Below are 19576 nucleotides of genomic sequence, written 5' to 3' on the forward strand. Positions count from 1 at the left end.
AAACAGCAACACAGTACAGAATTATAGTAATTTTCATTTCAAATAAATTATAATAAATTAACAGTTTGATATCATTCATATCTGTTGCAGACATGTTAACGGTATCTTTCATTTGATAAGTCTCAATTTTGGTGACAACACTTCACAGAAAATTTTGAAAATGAAGTTTCAATAATATTGTTTGTAAATAGGATTTAAATTGGAATATCTTTCAAATGATGGTACAAATATATGTGAGTCTGCAAATTTTGGTAAATTGAATAAAAGTTTATTAAATTTAAAGTGTGCATACTTTCAATTCTAATTCCAGCAGTTGCAGATTTCATTTCTTGAAAAAGAATCCCGAAAATTAAAGAAAAATCTCTTAAATTAGTTGACAATTTCTCTATCCTAGAAAAAAAGAAGGCAACAAGTCAAAAAATAAAGTAAAATATCATCAGAAAGAGAAACAGTGATATCATAATAAGTCTGGCCTCGATTTTTTGGCTCCTATTGCAAAAATCAACATCGTTACAGTAGCAAATAATGTTTTGAATTCCGAACATGTATTCCGTTGTACAGTATGGCTTCTCTATGGATTCCGAATTTTCCTGTGTGTATGACTCACCGTTTACCAATCTGAAATTTCAGAAATAGCTGAACAGCGAATTCAAAAAAATTCAGAAAAAAAGTCTATTCTCACTGAAATTTTAGAACCATGAGCATTTCCGGATATAATGTCAAGACATTAACGCATCGAGTGCGCAAACTGTAAGTGATTAATCTTACCTAAATGTTTTATTTTCGCATCCTTTGCTAACATATTGATCGCTTGCTGAAAAAGATCAATTAATTAATTATAAATAACACAGATCACTAATAAATATTGTGAAACATTTCAAATTCTAAATATTTCCAATAATTTTAAAATAAATTCTGATAAGAAATCATCGTACCAAGTGATTTAATGCAGTAATCACCGTAACATAAGCCCAAATTGCATTCATATGGCATATTGCATTGGAAACATTTTCGCTTTGAGTTGGACGAACTCTCTGGAAGTACTATTGCTTATTGTCATAAAATGATATAAATTGAAGAATGAGACAGATGATTGGTTGGAGAGAGGGAGAGAGAGAGAGACGGGAAGTCAGTGACTATGGAATAAGCCATCCTAAGAATATCTATCATTTCAACAAGGATTACTTCCTAAACAAAATTCATTTAGTTAATAAACAAATAGAAGTTTACATGAGAGAAACCTTAAAGGCTAGCAAAGGGATGGGCTGAGCCGGTGATCGAAACCGGGACCTCTCGCACCCGAAGCGAGAATCATACCACTAGACCACTCAGCCTCCACACACCTAATCCATTGCCTTATTTGCGTCGCGCTGACGACAATACCTATTCCATAAAGGTTGGCAAAATGTGGCCTGCCACGAGCCGGGATCGAACCGGCGACCTTTAGATCTTCAGTCTAACGCTCTCCCGACTGAGCTATCATGGCTGACAGTCCACTGCTTTAAACTTTCAATTTTTTCTAGGCAATTTCGGTAATCATAGAATAGATGTTAGAAATAGAGATGCTTTGTTACATTCCTGGCCATCCTTATGACCCGTAGAATTCTGATTTGATAATTTCAAAGTGACAACCTTTATGTTCTGCTGTTACTTGAAGGAATAAAAGATGAGTGGTCGTTAAAGTGGACAAAGCATAATAAGTAGGTGACACCATTCTCCATACGTCTTCTAAATATTGCTGGAAAAACTTATTGCACTGGAAAATATAAGTTGTTTGTGATAGGGAATAAACTTTACACAAATGCTTCATATAAAAATTTCAATAAAAAAAAAAATATTTTCAAGAAGTAAAATGATTACTTGGAATGAAATGAAACAAATAAACAGATGTGTAAGTGAAAAATATGATAATTAGAGAAAAATATAAGGTTGATTATAAAAAATGATAATTTGTGATAAAGTATTAAGGTTGTTATCAGTTAGCAATGAAACGTTGTCTGATGGCATCTTAGCCGGAGAATTAACATTGTGTATTGTTCTTGATAGAGATGATCTCTTCGTTTTGTCTATTTGCTCTTTTTTTTTCTTCTTGTTTAGATAAAAAGTAACATTAAACAGTGGATAAAGGAACTGAATTAAGAGCAGTAAGGCTTTGTCATTAGCAGAATTATAAATGAGTGCTCTTTGGTAAGCTTGAAACAGGCCTTAACATCCCATTTCAGTCTCATCAGTCATCATAATAATTCTCATTTGTTCATTTGATGCTCATATAAATTTACTTGAAAAGGCAAATTGCCCATTCGTTACCGATATAATGATGCCATGCAAAAGATATGAATGAATATCGATGATGTATGAGAAATGTCAACATATTTTATTGCAAGATTGCAAGTGAATTCATTAACATTGATCGGAAGTGATGCTATAATCTTAACACAATTTATCTCATTTCATTAAATTTCCATAAAGTAGCCTTTTGTTAAATCTATGTTAAATTATCTCTCTCTCCTTTTTCCCACAAGTACAAGCAATTAATTTCAAATTTCAAACCATTCCGCAGGGATTACTGCACACTTCTTTAATTCGAGCAATTTTCTATTTATGTAATTTCTAAACATTTTCTACTATTGACATGAAATAGTTGCAAAAAAATCATCAACTTGATTTGAAATAATTTACATATGGTTTTGGTATTTGTCTAAAATATTATTTTATAGATTTTCACACCCAAAAATTAAAAAAAAATTACATTGTGAATAAATTAACTATAAAATATTTCAAGTTGATTTGATAAGAAACAGATCAATGAAACAAAGGATTCAAAAACTTAAAGAAACACATAAATACAAGTGAGAAGGAATAATGATATTGTAAGTCACTTTTTTTTAAAGTAATTTTTTTTCCAGAGAGCGAAAATCTGTGAATTTTACTTTTACAGTCTATCATTGAACCAACACAGAACTAAAAAACTAATAGGAAAAATAATTATTAAAAACAAAATAAAACCATTAAAAAATAAAAAAATACAAAAAAAAAAAACCCAATGTGATTAGTAAATATTGCACCTCTACGCAACAATATTATTACAAAACAAAACCAAAAAAAAGCTACTAACACCCAAAAAATCAAAACCAAAACAACATTACCACTAAAAACAATCAAACCCCTCCTATCCTTAGAACAAATTAAAAAAAAGTAAAAAAAAAGGACACTATATATATATATATATAAAGATTCGCATTCAAAACCATAAAAAAAATATTAATAAAACAAAAAAAAAAAAAAAAAAAAACAAACAAGTCTCAAAATCATAAGTGAAATTGAAGTTTTCTTTATTTTGTTTTTAATTTTTCTAAGATGGATGTTCGATATTTAATGCAACGCCAACTATGTGACAAGTTATGGAAGTTGAAAGTTGACAAAACCTGTCTTCAGCTGTTTATCTAGAATGGTTCAGTAGAAAAGCTTTCTTTTCTTGTCATTGTGTAAATAACATGCATAGTACATTATCAAAGTTTTCATCAAATGAAACGATACTTTACTTATTCTTAATTTTGTTATACGAAAGATCTCTTATAGAATCTGATTTCATAAAAAATTAATGCTGGGAACTGAAAAACTACCATCAAAAATACATTGGAAATAAGCCGAGCTATTTGGATTCGTTTACTTAAGTGAAAGAGATTAACTTCATTATTTCTCCTCTAAATATATATTTATGGAAAGTATTTCACAAAAGCTAACTGAAATATTTGGAAAGATGTTGTAGAAGGGAGAATACTGACAATGAAGGATAGCACAAAATAAGGAAAGAGGTAGGAAGAGAATGATGTAGAATGATTGGATTTGGAAGTTGAAGTGAAAAGGCTTTTCAAACTTCTTCATGCAAACACCGTTCTAATGGATATCCGGTATGCATATTATAAAGCTAAAAAGTAAATGGGTTAATCAAGGCATAACTCCATTTAGATATCTGAATTTTGAAAACATTTGAAGCTTTCGCGTTAAGGTTACGTATACCAAATAAGTCTATGAATACATCTTATGGCTACTGACACATATATTATTATAGTTAAGGCCAAGCACCAGAACATTTTATCCTGACAATCAACCTTATGAAATAATAGCGAATGAGGAAGAGTTGTGCTAGGCCAAGTCCTGAACTACTGGGCAAATGAAGGATGGGTTAAAAGAATGGCAAATATAAAGAGTGTATTGTTTAGTTACATTCTTAACATTGGAAAGAAAAGAGAATTAACAAGGGTACGTATTCTTTTTAAATCCATTTATTGCTCCATAGGTAGCTGTTGTCAATTAACGAGACTTGGAGACTCTTATTTCAGAGAATCTCTGTCATTCAGTGTTCTTTCTCTTTCTCTTTAACCTTCATGCAATGTTACTTAAAATGTATACGAAAAATAATTCATAACTATTGAAGTAAATTTTGAATTAACAAATAAAAGATGCGCAACCAATTTCACAGCAATTTTGATATGAAATGTTTAAATGAACACTACAAACCTATCATTTGCAAGAGGCTTTTCAGAAATAAAATAGGAAAGAATTAAATGGCTTTGTTAAAGCTATAATTAAGTGATTATAAGACGATCAAATTGAACTTTGTTACAAACTATGCTGAAGAATTGTAATTTTTTTCTCGACGTTTTAGCAATGAAACTAGTATTGATATATATATATATATATATATATATATATATATATATATATTATAGACGTGTAGCATACTATAGGCTTAACTGACTTAAACATATTTATATGTGTACTGAAAATATTATGGTATTTTGCGAAAGTGCAGACTGAAATACCAAATTAGCTTTTTAGTAAACTTTTATTTCTTTTAAGGATGATACCAAATGCAAATTCAATTTATATCACTGAGTTGGGAATTCTGTTTGAAGATAAGCCTCATTCCAACTCTTTTTTGTTTTATTTAAAAGTATCTTTATGCATTGATTGCACAAAATGAAAGCATGGAGTGAGTTTTTATTTGATCTGCTGAATGTATCAGGTTTCAATAAGGTCATTTTAAAATTCATTGTAAAAAATTTGAGATACCCGAAGTTAATGTCCTCAGCAAATTCAGCTTGGAGAGATTTGCTCTAGTGCTTCAAACTAATGATACTAGTCACGTGCAATGCAAATTTACTGCTCAGAGATAAAATATTTTCGTTGAAGAAATGGCGATTTCTGGTTATCACAGCAATAAAATTTCCGTCTCTTATTTTCCTATATCAAAAAAATAAAATAGGTCATACGATGCATTACAATAAATTTTTTGATTTTTCCAAATTTGATGAAGCATTTCAAAATGAAATGAATGGTAATGGAACAAACTTTTTTAATTTTTAATGTTTAGGAATAAGTATTACTTTTTTTCTAAATTATATATATATCACTGTTAAACAAATGGATTCAGCTTACCTTCATATCTCATGCAACAGCCAACCATTTGCCTCAAAGATCAGTGTTAGCTGATCACAAAATATAAACTGATATGAATTCACCAATGAATTACTTCTACACTGTTCCTGTCATCAATCTTATTATCAATCGATAATTTAGATAAACACCAAATAAGTTTTAATAATTAAATACTACTTCTTTTAAGGCATATGTGATGAATCTCTTTCTTTTGACATTATTTCCTTGTCAAAACAATAAACTCTTAATTTCGTGACAGTTTTGCATTTTGTATTGCATCTTTCGCTTTATAATTCCAGTACCTTTTTTTAAACTTTTACAAAGGCCATGCAGAAATGATTTCCCGAATAGGTGAGGAATGACAGAGGAAATGTCATATATATCAATTGAACACCTGCGAGCATGAAATGAACATTTAATTAAATGTATAAATTAATCAAGACTGTCCGAATTAGTAACAATTTAAAAAATTTCTATGTCATTCAAAACCTCCTATTTCTCTTATTTTAAGCCTTTATCTTTTAACTATTTTAGTTTGCATTTTTATAATGAATTGCTTATCATCAGATTGAGTTAGTTAAATTTTGAATGATTAACACTGCTGCAGGTAGTTAGTCGTCCATGACAGCCTATAATAAATGAATGAATTAGTTCCGTTATAGCATTAACATTCAATATGCATTTGAAATTTCTATTAGAAAATCTTTTTGTACTTCTATTATTTCACTGAACTTTTGTCGGTCGTTTGCTTTTTCTTTTCATTAACCAACAGATTAAATATTCCAGAAAAAGGATTAAAAATGTCGTTTACCGATGTGATAATGATTTCTAATGTGAGCACAAACCATGGCGGTAGGAATGAATTTGTCTACCTAACCAGAAGTAATACTTCATTTGTGTAATTCATTCTGTTCCACTGTTTAAATTTCATGCATTTATTTTAACATCTGAATTGAATGAAATGTTTGAAAGAAATTATTATCACTTTGCTTGTCCTTTACCGCATTGAAATGCCTTTCGGACAACTTCTATGCCTAACAATGTCTCATGTGATGAATTTTGAAACTATATACTTAAAATGATAGACTTCAAACAAAAAAAAGACAAAAGTCTTTAAGATAAAAGCTTTCATTACCTTCAAAAAAAAGTAAAATCACAAAGCGAGAAAATAATTTTGCATTTTAAGCAAATCAAAATAACATAAACAGCGAATTGACTATCGACACTTGGTCTATGCAGTCACTATGCTTGTATTAGCTGGTGGTTGAGTCTGAGGTGGGAGGTAGGAGAGTTGATTTGAGTGACACTTGGGACAGTTCAGTATATCTCAACGGAATATGATCTTCACGAATCTGTATGAAAGAAAGTGGCAGATGCAAAAATGTTAGATTCACAGATCTTCGATGAATCATTCTTTCAAGTAATATGTTAGGTTTTCCTTTAAAATGTCTAAATTATTGTGCAAATATTAGAAAAAGACTACACAATTATCAGTCATAAAATTTTAATTATGTTTTCTTTACTGCAATTCTTTAGCTATCTCATTTCATTATTAGCTTGTGATATGTCTTTTTTAACTTTTCTTATTATTTCACGTATTATATACTTCTTCGTCCTTTCTTAGTCAATGTCACGGTTAAAAAGCCTAATTTTCCTGACTACGTAATGGAAATATAATGTCAGAAAATTTTGTCAAGTAATACTTTGTTGCAAGTCGTCCTTTGTGTTCACTTTTAAAGTTATTAGCTCTTGTTAAATTGCTAATTGGTCACTGTTATACACCTGTGAATTCTTAGTGTGATTATGAATGTTGCTGGAATCAGCTGATGAATTCGTAATTGGTTCTGTTTCAGGACGACTCTTTAAGAGCTAAATTTTTGCTCTGTTAATTGAATTTAACACTTTACTACAGTAACTGATAATGAGTAGTGACGAGGAGTCTGACTACGACCCTTCAGTATGTTGTTTTTTTTGGTATTCGTCATATTCTAATTGAGCATTACAAATCTTTACTGAATCCTAGTTTAAGGCCCTTTTCGGTTGTCTGAAATTCTCTTAAATTGTCTAATTGTGTAAATGATCAGAAAGCAGTTGCATAAAATTTAGTGATTAGAATTAGAAAAAAAAAACCTTTTTTAAGATGAACTATGAATTCATGCATAGCTGAGTATGTTCATTTTCAGTTTGATTCATCTGTTCAAAAGAAAAAAACAGCTAAAAAGCAAACCGATAAAAAGGATAAGCTACCAGTTAAGAAGAAGCAAGTATCGAAAAAGGAAACAAATGGCAATTCAGGTTTTTTTTTTTAGTGTTTTTTTCTGTGATTTCTTCTTTATGTCCCTTAATTTGTGCAACCTCTTTGTTCTAGTCATAAATGGTGATAAGAGTGATGATGGCGATCCATTGGATATTTTTACGAATATTGATCAGCAGCCAAAAGGGCTAAGCATTGAAAAAATCTACCAGAAAAAGAGTCAACTGGAACATATTTTGCTACGTCCAGATACATATATTGGTTCCGTTGAGCGTACTGATAAAGCGGTACGTCTTGTTAATGAAACAAAAGGGAATAGAAAAGATCTATTTTCTCTGATTATTTGATAAAATGCACATTTATTATTTTTATGCTAATCCTCTATTCCCGCACCGTCAATAGTATTGGTTCTCTTCATTAGATAACAATTCTTTTAGTTTCCTGGTGAATAGAACAGTCACTATATGATCCTCACTGCTTAAGACGGAGAACTCATGCAATTTAAATTTTAATTTTACAAACATTAGATTATTTTTAATGTTTTTCTTCTTTCCTTCCACATTTGTTTAAATTTGTTTAAATTTAGCCATTATGGGTGTATGATATGGAAACAGAACGAATTATCCAACGTGACATTTCATATGTTCCTGGTTTGTACAAAATATTTGACGAGATTCTGGTGAATGCAGCAGACAACAAACAGCGCGATTCGAAGATGAATCTTATCAAAATTAATATTAATAAGTTTGATTTTAGTGAATCCACTTATTTCTAGTAATTCTCATCTAATCTTGGCCTTATTGATAATTTACACATCAAAATACCTGAGTGCTTTTCAGCAATAGTTGACAAAATAGTTGTTCTTTATGCAGTGTATCAATGTAGTAATGCGACCGTATACAAAGTAATTACACATGAACTTTTTGAGAAGTCTCATTCCGCGAACGACCAAACCTACTATTCCTAATCTATTATTCATTATTTTTTTATTGGTTTATTATTAACAATATTTTGAAAATCTGAGATGTAGTAAAAGTCTTTGCAAGGTAAGGAATATAGTTTGTTTTCTTTTCTGTAATTAAAAGAAACTTTGTACAAAAGAGATTGGATTGAACTTTAATTTTTAAAGAGAAACGAACGAGATCAGTGTGTTTAATAATGGTAAGGGTATTCCTGTGGTTCTACACAAGGTAGAGCAGTTATATGTCCCAGAGCTCATATTTGGTACTCTGCTTACTTCTTCAAATTATGATGATAGCGAACGGAAAGTAACAGGTACGGTCTCATGTGGATACCATGTTTATTCATGGATATTGAGTCACAGATCCCTCAAACCTTATCCGATTATTGTGATTTAATTTAATATAGTTCTTGGAAGGTATTTCTTGCTACTAAAAGCAGTATACTGCATAAGTATTGTGTAATTTTTTTCGATAACTTTTTGTATATTTCCTAAACATTTCAATGGTCAAAACCTTTTGCATAAGCTTCGATTCATTTCTTATTTTGAAGAATATTGTGGAAAAAGTTTTCAGGCGGCCGAAACGGATATGGTGCCAAACTATGCAACATATTCAGCAGGGAATTTACAGTTGAAACATCTTCCAAAGAATATGGCAAAGCTTTCAAGCAAGTAAGTTTCTGCGTGCATAATGTTTTGGTCTTTCTTGTTGTAGAGGAGATTTTTAGTGTGTGTTTTCGTGTCATAATTCCACAGTGTCGACAGTGCTGTTTTTTTCTTTTTTCCTTTGCGATATCGTGCAATATCGAATTTATTGAATAATAGTAAAGAAATGAACAAAGTAAATATTAAGTTATACCAACAATCATCAAATATATTGTTACTGCCATTGGTGCACCATTTTTTAAAAGTAAACTAACTGAGTGAATGGTGAAACGAATCGAATGAAAGCTTGCCACATTCAAAAACTGATTGCAAACAACGGTTTTAACTGTTACGTAGTAATCATTGGCTTACAACAGAGATTAGTGAGAATAAAGGATGTCCCTCTTAATGGTTTTTACCCTTTATATATTGAGAGTTGGAATGACTGTCAGATTAGAAGACCAATATTTCAATATTGCAGGTGGATTTTGTTTCTATGTTTTGTAAAGAAAATTAGCTGGAAAAGAGCCTACACCTGTTAATAATCAAATATAAATTTGGCTGTCAGCATATTCAAATAAGTCTTTCGAACATTATATTTCGATTTTTGTGACACTTGTATAATTATTGACTTTAATTTTAACTTAGCTTTGTTGTATTTTTTTAAGACTTGGAAGAATAACATGACGAAAGACAAAGACCCATTTGTAAGTAAATCAAGTGGTGAAGATTTTACACGGGTAACGTTCAAACCGGATCTTGCAAAATTCAGAATGACCGAACTCGATGATGACATTATTTCGCTGATATCACGTCGAGCATATGATGTTGCTGGTTCGACGAAAGGTGTCAAAGTATATTTGAACGGCAAACTGCTACCGGTAAAAATGATTTTTCAATTATAAAGTCTGTGGATTTTTGTTTTGTTTGAATCCTGCTAAAGTTTCTTTTTGATATTTGCTGTGCTTACGGATTTTTTTCAGGTGCAAGGCTTTAAGCAATATGTAGACCAGTATGCAAAACATAATCTTGATAATGACGGAGAACCATATAAAGTTGTTTATGAACAGGTTAATGAAAGATGGGAAGTAGCTTTAACGGTATCAGAAAAAGGGTTTCAGCAAGTTTCTTTTGTGAATTCGATTGCTACCACGAAGGTGAGCCATACTGTCTTTGGTTTTTTTCTTCATACATCTCTTGTTTTGTTTTTTTCTAATGATAAAATGTGAAATTGAAAAAAAAAAAAAAAAAAAAAAAACAGGAGCTACAGATCAGCAGGCTGGAATAAAATACAGAAATATCTGAATAAGACTACTTATCTTACTTATTTAAATATTCTTATTTTAATAGAAAAATGAAAATCCAGTCGTTTTAATTTAGGGTGGTCGTCATGTTGATTACGTTGCTGATCAAATCACAGCTAAGCTGATAGATACAATCAAAAAGAAAGTAGGAAAAAGCGGAGTAAATGTTAAGCCGTTTCAAGTAAGATTTTGATATTTATAATTAGTTAATACTTAGATTTCTTTTTTTGCCGATAGATCTGTTAAATTTTGGCGTTATCCATTCGTGTCGATCAGTACATGTCATTATATTGTGCTATAGATAAGCGGATGAATAGCAGTCTTAATAAACGAGTTACTTATTTTATGAAGAAATGCATGATTTTGAACTTGAATTCTAGTTATTTTCTTTTAGATTAAGAGTCACATGTGGATCTTTGTGAACTCGCTTGTCGAGAATCCAACGTTTGACTCACAGACAAAGGAGACAATGACCTTGCAAGCAAAGAGTTTTGGCAGTAAGTGTGAACTATCTGAAAGATTCATCAATGCCGTGATGAAATGCGGAATTGTTGAAGCTGTCTTGGCATGGGTTCGTTTTAAACAGCAGGAAACCCTGGATAAGAAATGTTCAAGTAAAAAAACCAGCAAACTAAAGGTTTATTTTGTCTTCAGTGTGTTTGAAGATTTACTCCGGATTTACTTGCTTAATAGTTTTCTTTTCGTGATTATATAATACATATCTATTCAGGGCATACCAAAACTAGAAGATGCAAATGACGCTGGAACCAAAAATTCCTCTTTATGTACGCTAATACTTACTGAAGGAGATTCGGCTAAGTCACTCGCTGTTTCTGGATTGGGTGTCGTCGGTCGTGACCGTTACGGTGTCTTTCCATTGCGCGGCAAAATGCTAAATGTTCGTGAAGGCAGTCATAAACAGGTATTAGTTCTTTTTTGGTGTGTTCTGCATCAATCGTTTTCTTTTCTTATAGAGCCAGAACGGTTAATGTATAACTTTCATATGTATATTGGTAACTTTAACTCGTAGATTGAATATAAGGAAATGTTGATCATTCAGAAACCTATCGTATAACTGATTCGAATATGGCGTGAGGTGTATCACCTCAAATTTGTAGTATGATTAGGAGATGAACGAAATGTTAATAGGTGTGGATTTTTGGTGATACTAATTAAGCTTAAGAACTTTTCAAGAATTTCTTTCAATTTAGTTTTTGAGGTAATTTCAGATTATGGAAAATGCAGAAATAAATTCTCTAATTAAAATCATTGGACTACAGTATCGTTTGAAATATGACAAAGATGAAGATATGAGAACACTTCGTTATGGAAAAATAATGGTTATGGCTGATCAGGTGGCTTATTTTTCGTCAACAATATTTTATTGAGTAATTAAATTGAATTTGCTTACTCGTTTTGTTTAAAAAATTTATTTTTTTCTTTTTCTCAACTTTTTATTTTGCTTAAATGCAGGATCAGGATGGTTCGCATATTAAGGGCCTTGTAATAAATTTTATTCATTATAATTGGCCAGTACTAATTCGTCGTAATTTTGTTGAAGAATTCATAACACCAATTGTTAAGGTAAATCTGGATATATTTAATTTTTTATTCTTAGGGATATTAAAATAATTCGTTACTTTGAAGTTGGTTGAAAGGTTTGCAGTAAGAAATAATAAAAGTGTGTTCGATTCGACTGTCTTAAGGCTACATTTTATATGAGTTTACCTTAAATTTTTAATTTTTTTCTCAGTGCATTTAAGGTTAAGATTACATAAAATAGTAAAGTTTTAAATTCTTTAAGAGGCAAGAGTTGCTTATATGGTTAAAGGTTTTAGTCCTTATTTGGACAGTTATTTACGGTTTTGCATAATTTCAATATTTGCAGGCTACGAAGGGTAAAGAATCGCTTTCTTTCTTTTCACTTCCAGAATACGCTGAATGGCGAAATAATACTGAGAACTGGAAGACATACCGCATAAAATACTACAAAGGTTTGCCGCATTGTCTATTGTCTAAAAATCTATGATTTCTTATGATACATTATTAGTTATGCATATTAATCGTTTAGGTTTGGGTACATCAACTTCGAAGGAAGCCAAAGAATATTTCACCGATATGATACGCCATCGTATTAGATTTCAATACTCAGGAGAGGAAGATGACAGTTCTTTGGATATGGCATTTAGTAAGAAGAAGATTGAAGATCGAAAAGTATGGTTGACGAATTGGATGGCTGTAAGTATATTACATTCATACATAGCAAATCTTTATGTATTTATATTGTAGTGTATTCAGTTCTTATAGAAATAACCTTTAACAAAAAAAATAGTAAATGCTTGCACGTTCATATCAGGTAGAATAACATTAAAACAATAAAATAAGAATATCTGTGGCACAGGTCTGGTTATTACCATAGTTGGTCTTGAGAGCTACTTTTATTAATCATCTGCGGTTGGGGATTTCCTTCCATCGTTTTCTTAGGAAAAAAAAACAAGACGTGAGCAAGGATTAACGGAAGAATATTTATACGATAAAGATACTCGTGCTGTTTCATTCAAAGATTTCGTCAATAAAGAATTGGTTTTGTTTTCAAATGCTGATAATGAAAGATCCATACCAAGTTTGGTTGATGGATTAAAACCTGGACAGCGTAAGGTTAGTTATGTAATTGTTAATACTTAATTTTTTATTTTTATAGTTAGAGTTCTAGCATATATAATAGATTACATATATATGGGTTTTCCCGTGATGTACTCAACCCGGTTTTCATTTAAACTTATAAAAGATTGTGGAAAATTTAGTCTTAAATTAAAAGTTCTTCAGTTTTGTTACTTAACTACTTTCATTATTTTTAGAGTCTCTTCCGGTTATTTTTAGGTGTTGTTCACTTGCTTCAAACGAGCAGATAAAAAAGAAGTGAAAGTAGCTCAGCTTGCTGGTGCAGTTGGAGAAATGTCTGCTTATCATCACGGGGAGGTACTGAATAAATTCTAGCTTTCACTCACTAATACACGTACTGCAGAGAAATCGCCATAAATTTCAAATCAGTTTTTAGGCTTCACTTATGTCAACAATCGTGAATCTGGCTCAGGATTATGTTGGTTCGAATAACATTAATTTATTGTTACCAATCGGTCAGTTCGGTACACGTTTGCAAGGTGGAAAGGATAGTGCAAGTCCACGTTATATTTTCACACAGCTCAAGTAAGCTTGTTTATTTAACATTTCTTTACTAAATTTTGTTCAAGTCATCAAATTGAGATGTTGATAATTTGATTGCAGAATGTTTGATTTTAAATTTAATTGTTACAACATATTCGTTCAGTCCTGTAACCCGAGCACTCTTCCCCGCTGTTGATGAAAATGTTCTACGCTTCCTATTTGAAGAGAATCAACGAATTGAACCCGAATGGTGAGTTTCTTTTGGTCATTACAAATGAAGAAAAAACGAATTTATTAAGTGTATATCTATATACTCTATTGAATTTCGTAGGTATTGTCCAATTATACCCACAGTTTTGGTTAACGGGGCCGAAGGCATTGGTACCGCTTGGTCAACGAAGATACCAAACTACAACCCACGTGAAATTGTTGATAATATGCGACGCTTAATACGTGGCGAAGAACCCAAACCTCTGGTATGTTTTTGATTTACTGAATTCTCAGAGTTGGAGTTTACATTTATTAATGCGAGAAATTTTCAAAATTTACTCTCTGTTCTGGATATATCTTAAATGTAATGGAAAAAAGGAATTTTCTATGAGTGTTGGTGCTGGTTTTTTCATTGCTGTGCAAGATGTTGATTTTTTCAAAAGGTGTTGGTTTTTCCTTTTTAGATTCCATGGTTCAAGAACTTCCGCGGAACTATCGAGAAATTAGATGAGTCACGATATATTTGCAGTGGTGAGATAGCTCTTTTGGGTGATGATACAATTGAAATCACCGAGTTACCTATACGAACTTGGACACAAAATTACAAAGAAAGTGTCTTAGAATCCATGCTGGAAGGATCTGATAAACAGCCTCCTCTAATACAGTACGTCTTTCGTGATGTGCAGGCATATCTGCATTTTTCAGTACTGATTTGCTTTGCATGAGGAACAATCAGTTTATTTTTTACTAGAAATTTTTCAGAGATTTCAAAGAATATCACACTGATACAACTGTTAAATTTGTTGTAAAAATGAATCCAGCGAAGCTGAGGGAAGCAAAAATGGAAGGACTGCATAAAATATTTAAGCTGCAAACGGCAATAAATATAAGCTCTATGGTATGCAACTTAGCCGAAATATAATAAGCAAGTTAAAAGTAATTAGATGTTAGTCGTTAAAAATACACCTAGCAAACTTTCATAATTTGGATCATTTTAGATTTTAGTATTTACCACTTATTTTACTAGTTTTCGCATATTTCAGAATCTAATATTTGAAGTGATACACCTGAATCTTCTGAGCTTACGGCGCATATTTTAATCATCATTCGATCGAAATTGATATTTTTCACATTTTCCAAAAAAATTTACAAATAATTGTGAAATATTTGTAGGTTCTGTTTGACCCTTTGGGTTGCCTGAGGAGATTTTCAAATGTAGAAGAGATTTGTAAAGAGTTTTTCGAAATAAGAAAAAAAAAGTACATCGAACGAAAAGCATTCCAAGAGGGCATGCTTCGTGCTCAAAGCGAACGGCTGAGCAATCAGGTATTTTCCTATTCTCCGTAGAAGTTGAAGTTTCAAATTACTGATCATTTTTCTTAAAAGGAGTGTCAAAGTTATTTTTCTTAAAAAAAGTTAGTCTCATTTTAATTTTTCACAGTCACTGACATTTTAGGCACGTTTTATTTTGGAAAAAATCAAAGGTGAAATATTGATTGAGAATAAACGTAAGGCAGTAATAGTGGAGCAGTTGGTGAAAAAAGGTTTCGATCCAGATCCAGTGAAAAAATGGAAAGAATTACAGAGAAAACGTGAACTTGAAATGACTGGTGAATTTCAGGTAGATGACGAAGAAATGGAAGGTGAAGAAGAGGTTTGTTTTCTTTTAAAATATTCAGTTTTTATTTTCCAAATATTGTACGTAGGTGTTGTGCTGTTAAGTAAGGATTATTACAATAGTAAGTAGTGTTTTGTTTTTATAGTGTATCCCCTCTGTTTCCTTTTTTCCCTTTCTCCATCTATCGCCCTCTTTGCTTTCTAGAAATAAAGTTTTTACGAAATAACGAATGTTTTTCGTGTATGTAAATTCCATTGTATAATTTCTTGCTGTGGTTTTTTGTAGTTCATTGGTTATCTTTGGTCAGAAGTTGTTACAGTTCGCTATTTTTTTATTAAATGTTACTGTTTAAGGAAGAATCAGAATCATCGGTTTCTCCGATGAAGAAGGATTTGGAGAAAAAACTGAGTGATTATGATTATTTAGTAGGTATGGCAATTTTAAAATTGTCGGAAGAAGAAAAGGATAAATTGTTACACGATAGCGAACTAAAGTTGGAGGAGTTAAAGGTACATTTTGCGGTTTCTGTATTTTTTTTCCTTAAAATTTATTTTTAATTCAAATATTCAAATTTGATTGAACTAAACGTTTTTTTCAGGCCTTGGAATTAAAAACTTGGTCTGATTTGTGGGAAGAAGATTTGAATAATTTTTTAGTTGAATTGGAAAAACAGGTTTGTTAAGTGGACATATTTATTTTCTTTTTTCGTTTTGGGTAGAATTTTCTGTCTAACACGAGAAAATTTTTATGTCTTTTCCAGGAAGCTAAAGAAAGAGCCGATATAGAATTGCAAGTAAAAGATGCTGTCAAAAAAATTGCTGGTGTAGCCATGAAAGGAGGACGTAAGAAAGCGGGCACGCTTGTACAAGTATGTTTTTAAGACAGAAAAAGTTTGCAGTAGATATTTCTAGGAGAATGCTTTGACATCTAAGCAAAGTAAGTTTTCATTCAAGAAAAAATTCTTTTTGTTGTGGTAGTGATTTATTTGTAAATTTTTTAAAATATTTGTTCTAATTCGATGTTATTTCATAATTTTGATATAACTTTTTGGTTATTTAGGAAGTACTTCCTGATCCGAACGGAATTCGAGTACATCCTTCTCTAGATGCTATTAAAGAAAAATATGAAGGCAAGAAGACAGATGAACAAAAAGTTAGGAAGCCAAGAATATCAAAAGAGCCAAAACAAATAAAGGATGAGAACGATGAGGGGGTTACGTCTTTCGTTGAATTTTCATATATTATTTATAGAGATATTTGAAAAGTATATGTGTATATTTTTTATATATTTAGGGTGAGAAAAACAAAGGGAAGCCCAAGCGTCAACGAAAAGAAAATGGTAAGCTTTCGGTTCACTTTTTATTTGGCAATGAATGATTTCGTTTGGATACGGTTTCAGCGCCAGGGAAACACTAAGCAGGAAAAACACTTCTCAATTTTTTAATTTTTCCATGTGGTAATGAATTTTTCAGATCGAGATGGCAATTCAATGAATGCTAAAGCAAAAAAAGGGAAGCGAAATAAGTGGGAATCCGACAGCAGTGAAGATGATTTCGATGAATCTGATTACGTTATTGATGACGACGATGATGATGTGATTGAGATTAAAAAAACAACAGCTGGAGATAGGAAGAGACGAGTTAGCAGTTTTTTTTAAGAAAATCTTCTGGGACGTTGTTTTTGAATTTCAAATCGCTTTCAGGCGGAACAGTCGATAACTAAAATGGATTTGACTAGTGATGATACTAATGTTGAGGGTAGTTTGATGCAGTCAGGCAGTGGTGAGGACAAGAAAAAATTTCATGAAAAAATGGATGATCTTTTTTTAAATGAGGTTAATTTTAATTTAGTTAAATAGATTTTTTGGATTTTTTATTTCTTTATTTGTTTTTCCAAAAATAGAAATGATTTTCACCATATCGGTATAAACCTCACTTGATGCTTAATCTACAGAAACCATCTGGAAGTAATACAAAATCAAGAGATATTGCTGAAATCAAAGAAGCCAAATCTAAAAAACAAACAAAGCCTAAAGCAAAAATCACGAAAGAAAATAAAAAGGTAAACTTTCTGACCAAAGGGAATGCTCGACAGTTGTGTCATCATTTTCTAAAAAGCATTGCCTCCTCACGCACATAACAGTGAAATCATAAATTAAAATTTGCGAAGTTTCAAGATTTTGCGCTGGTGAGAGTTAAGTTTTTCGAGTAGTTTTATTTTTCATAATGTGCCCAATTTTATCATTTTCCAAAAAGTATTGCTTCCTCCTCTTCTTTAAACTATGAAATGGTTTTTTTTTTTTTTTTTTTAATACGCTTAAAATCATCATTGTTTCATTTACCAATTACTTTATATTATCAGGGGTCGGAGTCCAGAAAGCGAAAAGTGAAATCTAATGATGATGATGATGAAGGTAGTGATGGTGGTGCTGACGTCCCCTTTGAACCAGCTGCTGTACGTCCTCGTGAAAGAGGCCGGCAGCTTAAAGCTGTTAAATACACTTTTGATGATGATAACGATGACGATAGTGATGATATTCCTGGATTGTCTGAGAGTACATCATCATCACACCAGATGAAGCGGCGAAAGAAAATTGAAAGTGATGAAGAATTTGAATTAAGCAACTAAGAAATCTTTTTGTCGAACTAAAGCTGAAACATCCATTGACTAATTCTGATCTTATGCAATTGAAGTACAGTGATTTATTTGTTTTATGGTCATTGCAATTCAAAAAATTGTCTACCTGTTCCGTACCTCGTTTGTGTTCATTTTTTCTGAACGGCAATGTGATCTTACTTGAGTTTATATACAATTTTGTTTAAAATAAGATCAACTTATGATTTTGTTTTTTGCATAGAACTTTATTTGGTTTCACATGCCGAATAATTCAGAACAAAATAGTATGTTTAATCAATATCTCCTAATTTGTATATAGGTTATTTTTGATCTCTTCACTTTTTGTGATTTCAATATTTGTCTCCTTTATGAGTTATATAAAGTATTTAAGTATTTTTTTTTTTTCTGACAAGAGCTTATTTTTTCTTTTCACGTTAATCATCTTATTCTTCCATTTTCGTGATATAATTACCAAATTCATTCTGAAGTAAGACCTCATCAATTTATCATTTTGCCTTTTTTGAACGGATGAGGAAACATTATAGAGTGAGGAGAGGGCTACGATTCAACAGAAGTGAAGTGGAGCAGTTTTTAACTCAAAAGTGGGGCTGAAATGGCTGTGGCAGTCAGATTTAGGCAGTAGAAGTCATAAGGTGTGACATTTCGTTCAAAACCTACGGAATAGCTTTATACCATGTGAAAATGAAGAGTGTGGGATAATTACATAGAGATAGTTCTCGGGGATTTTAAATGAAATCAGAAAGATATTGCTGCGCGCTTGTTGCGTAACAGCAGAGACGATCTGAGTGTAAGTGGTGATGTGCATTGTGTTGTACAGCTAGCTTATATGGAAGTCCAAATATATATATTTTACTCAATTACTGAAGTCAGATTTATAGGGGGAATTTTTTGGGAAGGAAACAAAAAGCAATAAAATCACAAAAAGTGCTTTCGAACCAGTTTTAAAGAAATTGGTCAACAACGGCTATACATGTGGTATTGGGAGACGCAATGTCAAATGGTTTATCGTAAAAATATCAGATAATTGAGATTTGAATGACAGGATTTTTGAATTATGAAATTTATTTTAAATTTTGTAGATTTGATTTAGAATAGTGCAGAAATGCATGCAGATTAAAATTACTACTGCAACCTGCAACAAGCATGTGAGCTCAATGCAATAAAATTTGCAAGTAAAGTAGAGGCTAAAAGAGTCTAAAGTTCTATATTGAGTCAATGTTATCCTTGCAAATCACTCTGACATATCATGAAGCATTGTTTAATTTACTTTAATGTCTCCGTATTGTGAGTTAATAATTTATTCTGCAGAAATGTTTACAAAATCGAAAACAGAATTAGAGA

General features: G+C 31.5%; 2 protein-coding genes and 2 non-coding genes across 5 annotated transcripts; 1 reads left to right on the forward strand and 3 right to left on the reverse strand.

Annotated features, from left to right (window-relative positions):
- Positions 1-413: 413 nt before the first annotated feature.
- Positions 414-1714, reverse strand: Bm5456 (Uncharacterized protein; the record flags this gene model as incomplete). The annotated part of the gene is made up of 4 exons (XM_043079109.1): positions 414-618; positions 769-814; positions 936-1034; positions 1633-1714. 4 exons carry the CDS (start codon positions 1712-1714, stop codon positions 414-416), a joined length of 432 nt encoding a protein of 143 aa, XP_042935043.1.
- Bm14589 lies at positions 1263-1334 on the reverse strand. The gene has a single exon. It is a non-coding gene; the product is annotated as a tRNA-Pro (tRNA).
- Bm14588 lies at positions 1414-1486 on the reverse strand. The gene has a single exon. It is a non-coding gene; the product is annotated as a tRNA-Phe (tRNA).
- Positions 1715-7363: 5649 nt separating the features above from the next.
- Bm5019 (putative DNA topoisomerase II, putative) lies at positions 7364-18226 on the forward strand (the record flags this gene model as incomplete). 2 transcript variants are annotated; one of them, XM_043079110.1, is made up of 33 exons in its annotated part: positions 7364-7399; positions 7626-7737; positions 7811-7983; positions 8283-8440; positions 8826-8971; positions 9232-9329; positions 9971-10183; positions 10286-10459; positions 10683-10787; positions 11001-11243; positions 11337-11528; positions 11836-11961; positions 12080-12190; positions 12495-12600; positions 12678-12844; positions 13091-13264; positions 13487-13585; positions 13665-13813; positions 13935-14021; positions 14103-14247; positions 14446-14645; positions 14744-14879; positions 15155-15307; positions 15438-15635; positions 15953-16108; positions 16198-16272; positions 16360-16467; positions 16659-16811; positions 16892-16937; positions 17071-17237; positions 17301-17432; positions 17552-17659; positions 17960-18226. In XM_043079110.1, 33 exons carry the CDS (start codon positions 7364-7366, stop codon positions 18224-18226), a joined length of 4713 nt encoding a protein of 1570 aa, XP_042935044.1. The 2 variants fall into 2 exon arrangements, with proteins under 2 accessions (XP_042935044.1, XP_001900830.2); XM_001900795.2 differs by lacking the exon at positions 7364-7399 and having other exon boundaries at positions 7590-7737.
- Positions 18227-19576: the final 1350 nt, after the last annotated feature.

Source organism: Brugia malayi (assembly GCF_000002995.4).
Source record: "Brugia malayi strain FR3 genome assembly, contig: Bm_v4_Chr2_contig_001, whole genome shotgun sequence".
Classification (NCBI taxonomy): Eukaryota; Metazoa; Nematoda; class Chromadorea; order Rhabditida; family Onchocercidae; genus Brugia; species Brugia malayi.